Consider the following 3405-nt stretch of genomic DNA (forward strand, 5'->3'; position numbering starts at 1 on the left):
GATAAAATTAATAACATGATAAATTAGATCTTAAACATATATATTTATCCCGATAACACATGTATCCTATCAGTCCAAACAAATTTCATTCAATTAAATTATTTACTTTCAATCTACAACTTTATTGATCACTTTATTTATTTATTGTTTTTAGACCTTTACAACATTTCCTTCACCACATTTTCTTATGATGAGTAGCGTAACATAATCAACTTCAATGCTACAACTGCAAGAGAGCTCTTTTAGAGTGAACTAACAATCTAATAAAAGAATAAAATCTCTTTCTTAAGTCAATTGTCTAACATAAATTACACATTTGTAATTAGTCGTTTTCGTAACTAATCAATCGAAATTCTCCTCACCAACACAACTCTAGCACATTGATGAGAACTCAAGTCATCACCAATTGAGGTTCCTTTCACCAACCTTGGATCATGATTAGCGCGTGCAATTGAGATTAGGACGAAGCACTTCAAAGATGGAATCGACACCAACCATAAAAAGGGATTCCAGCAACCGAGTTAGGATCCAAACAATTCCACAATTGTACCCCCCATGATGGTTACAATTATCGTGAATGAACCTACTGTTAACATGGAACATGATCCTATAATTATTCTTGCAATATCTATTGCATGGATATGCAGCTTTAGTTCCTCCACCTTTGAAGTACTCCTCGTGTGGTCAGGACTCAAATCTTGCAGTTACCCCTTCATTCATCCACCAACAAATGGAAATAGGGTCCATGACATCATATACTAGATTTCCAAGTAGTTACGAGACATTAATTGTTAGGCCTATGGTGCAAAACAAGATGCTAAGGGATAAAGAAAAAGAGCAAAAACAAGGCTACCAGCATAAAGCTTCAATTACTTTTAGAGGAATCAGCCAAATCTGTTGGCTACGAATGTCATCATTCATCCATTCACAAAGGCAGCATATGGCCTTCACAGTTCCAATTTGGATAATGCAAATGCCTAGGCAACCACCGTGCACCATTGGAAATATTGGATTATTGTCTCCTCACTTTGGGTTGGGATAGGGCTAGGTCCTCTCTTTCATACCCCAATGGCTGATTTTGAAGGCCAAACCCTTAACTATGAGAAGATAAGGATGAGTAAGACATTGAAGGAGAACTAGCGAAGCCATTAACGAGAAAGACAATGAGGCTGAAAAGGGTGAGGAAGACACTAATGAGGTGTAAGACATTGAAGGAAAGCAGGAAGACATTAGACATTAACGAGGAAGACAAAGATGATGAAAAGGGTGAGGAACACATTAATGACGAAGACAACGATTAGAATAGGTGTTGTGAGTTAACATTGTACAATGGTATTGAAAAACTCAAGTGTTTTTCAAAACTATTTACTATATGTATGCAAATCTCTGGTAATATGTATACTTATATTCTATATTTGTAGTAAATATGTATACTTATATTCTATTTACTATATTTGTATATGGGGTAGGCAATTGCCTCATTCTTGACCAGAGGTGGGAGATCCAGAGAAAACATATATATAATTCATCCAGTTTGGAATATAAAGAATAAAACTCTCTTGTTTATCTCAAATATAAAAAAATCTCTATAAATAAAATCTTACTTGATGAGATTATCTTCAAAATACTTTTTATTTAATAAGATTAAAAAAAATTATGTTTGATATACGTTTCAATGAGTGCTATCTAGTGAACTTGCCATACGTACGCAGCACCTTTGCTGCTAGAGAGACGCAACAAAAATCAAGCAATTGGCCAAAAGCTAGTTGAGCATCATAATAGAGTTTCCACACCACAACCTTCACAAAAGGACCATCTACAAAAGACATCATAATGATGGCAAATCAAAGTCATCACTTTTTTGTTCACATTATTTTGCATATAGCTTGTCAGTTTCTTATATACAAAATATAAAGAGGAAATAAAGAACTTAGTCCCTAAAATTTCCATTCACTAGAATATAGTTTGTAATATTTTTGTTTTATTGAAGTTTGTAAATTTTATGAGTTTGAATTAATTCTTAAATTTATGAAAGCTCGTTTCTATTTTATATGTTGTAAGAACTATAGTGAGATCATAACAAACTTGATATTTGATTTAATTGTAAATTATAAAAATTAACGTGTACCGGTAAATATATAGATTTATGGGCTGAGGAACACAAGCTATGATTTGATTCAAGAAGACAGTGTGCAAAGGGATCAGATATTTGATTTCTTCTTTGATATATTCATTCCTTCTTGAATATAAAAACACAAAGACACAATAGCAAAACGATAAAATGAACCTGCAAAATAGACTATATAATTATGTGATAAAAATTTGTCTAAAATGACAGAACTTCAAAGTTTTAGTGACAAATCCAAAACTTCTGGACGTGATTCTTTATTTGATTCACTTGGACTTCCCTGAAGTTGACCAAAACCAGCACCAACACTAGAAGAAGAACCAACAATGGGTCTTGTAGATTCACTCCGAGTAATCAATGGAGATGTTGGTAAGGAAAATCGTTGGTTAATGCAATAACCAGGTTCTGTCATGGGGTGCATGTATGCACCATTATAAGGGAGTGTCCTTGCTTGCAAGGGAAGGTTTGACATGTATAAATGTGATGAATACGGATAAAACGGTGCCCTAGATTGCATGGGAACATTAGCTGGGCTAAATCCAAGAGCATTCATCTCTTTTTCTTTATCCATACTGATCAAGAGGTTTCGCTCTTTTTTGTGGGCATTTTGGTGTCCTCCTAGAGCTTGAGGACTCGAGAACTTTTTGCTGCAGAACATACATGAGAACTGATTCTCTTCTTCCACTTCCTCGATCTTGCGCTTCATGGTTTCTCTTACTGATGACATATTTTAGAACCTAAGAAAAAGAAGTTGAAAATGTTTGCAGGGAGAAAGGTTAATTATTTGTGTTGTGCATTTGTGAAAGGAGGACATGGCATGGGTATATATTAAGAGACGATTCAGCATTGCGGCTACCTTTAGATGGAAAATATTCTTAAGTCAGTGGTCTCATGTTGGACATGATAATCACATTAAAAGGAAAAGATGGATCTGATGAGAGGCCATAACTAGATGATATATCGATCATAACAATGTTTGTAAAAGTTATATATCCTGATTGAAGTCTTTTCCTTTGTAAGAAAAATAAGAATTATTCAATCTATGAGACAATATTCAACCAAATGACTATTTTTAAAGAAACTTACTTTTTGAAGCTGCTATTATTTTTCCAATTCAAACATGAATAATGATTGAATAAGAAACAAAATCATGTTAATATGTATATAAAGAAACCTACTCATTATACATAAACTGATATAGATAACAAGAATTTAAAATTGACCCTTCAACCTAAATAATAATTTTTTTATCACGTTTCCTTGAATTCTTTCTCACT

The 3405-nt window shown here is 33.5% G+C and overlaps 1 protein-coding gene across 1 annotated transcript; it reads right to left on the reverse strand.

Annotated features, from left to right (window-relative positions):
• Positions 1-2342: 2342 nt before the first annotated feature.
• Positions 2343-2834, reverse strand: LOC102667297 (zinc finger protein 10-like). Its single transcript, XM_006577601.1, has one exon. The coding sequence runs from the start codon at positions 2832-2834 to the stop codon at positions 2343-2345; it is 492 nt and encodes a 163-aa protein (XP_006577664.1).
• Positions 2835-3405: the final 571 nt, after the last annotated feature.

This window comes from Glycine max, chromosome 3 (assembly GCF_000004515.6).
Source record: "Glycine max cultivar Williams 82 chromosome 3, Glycine_max_v4.0, whole genome shotgun sequence".
NCBI classification, from domain to species: domain Eukaryota; kingdom Viridiplantae; phylum Streptophyta; class Magnoliopsida; order Fabales; family Fabaceae; genus Glycine; species Glycine max.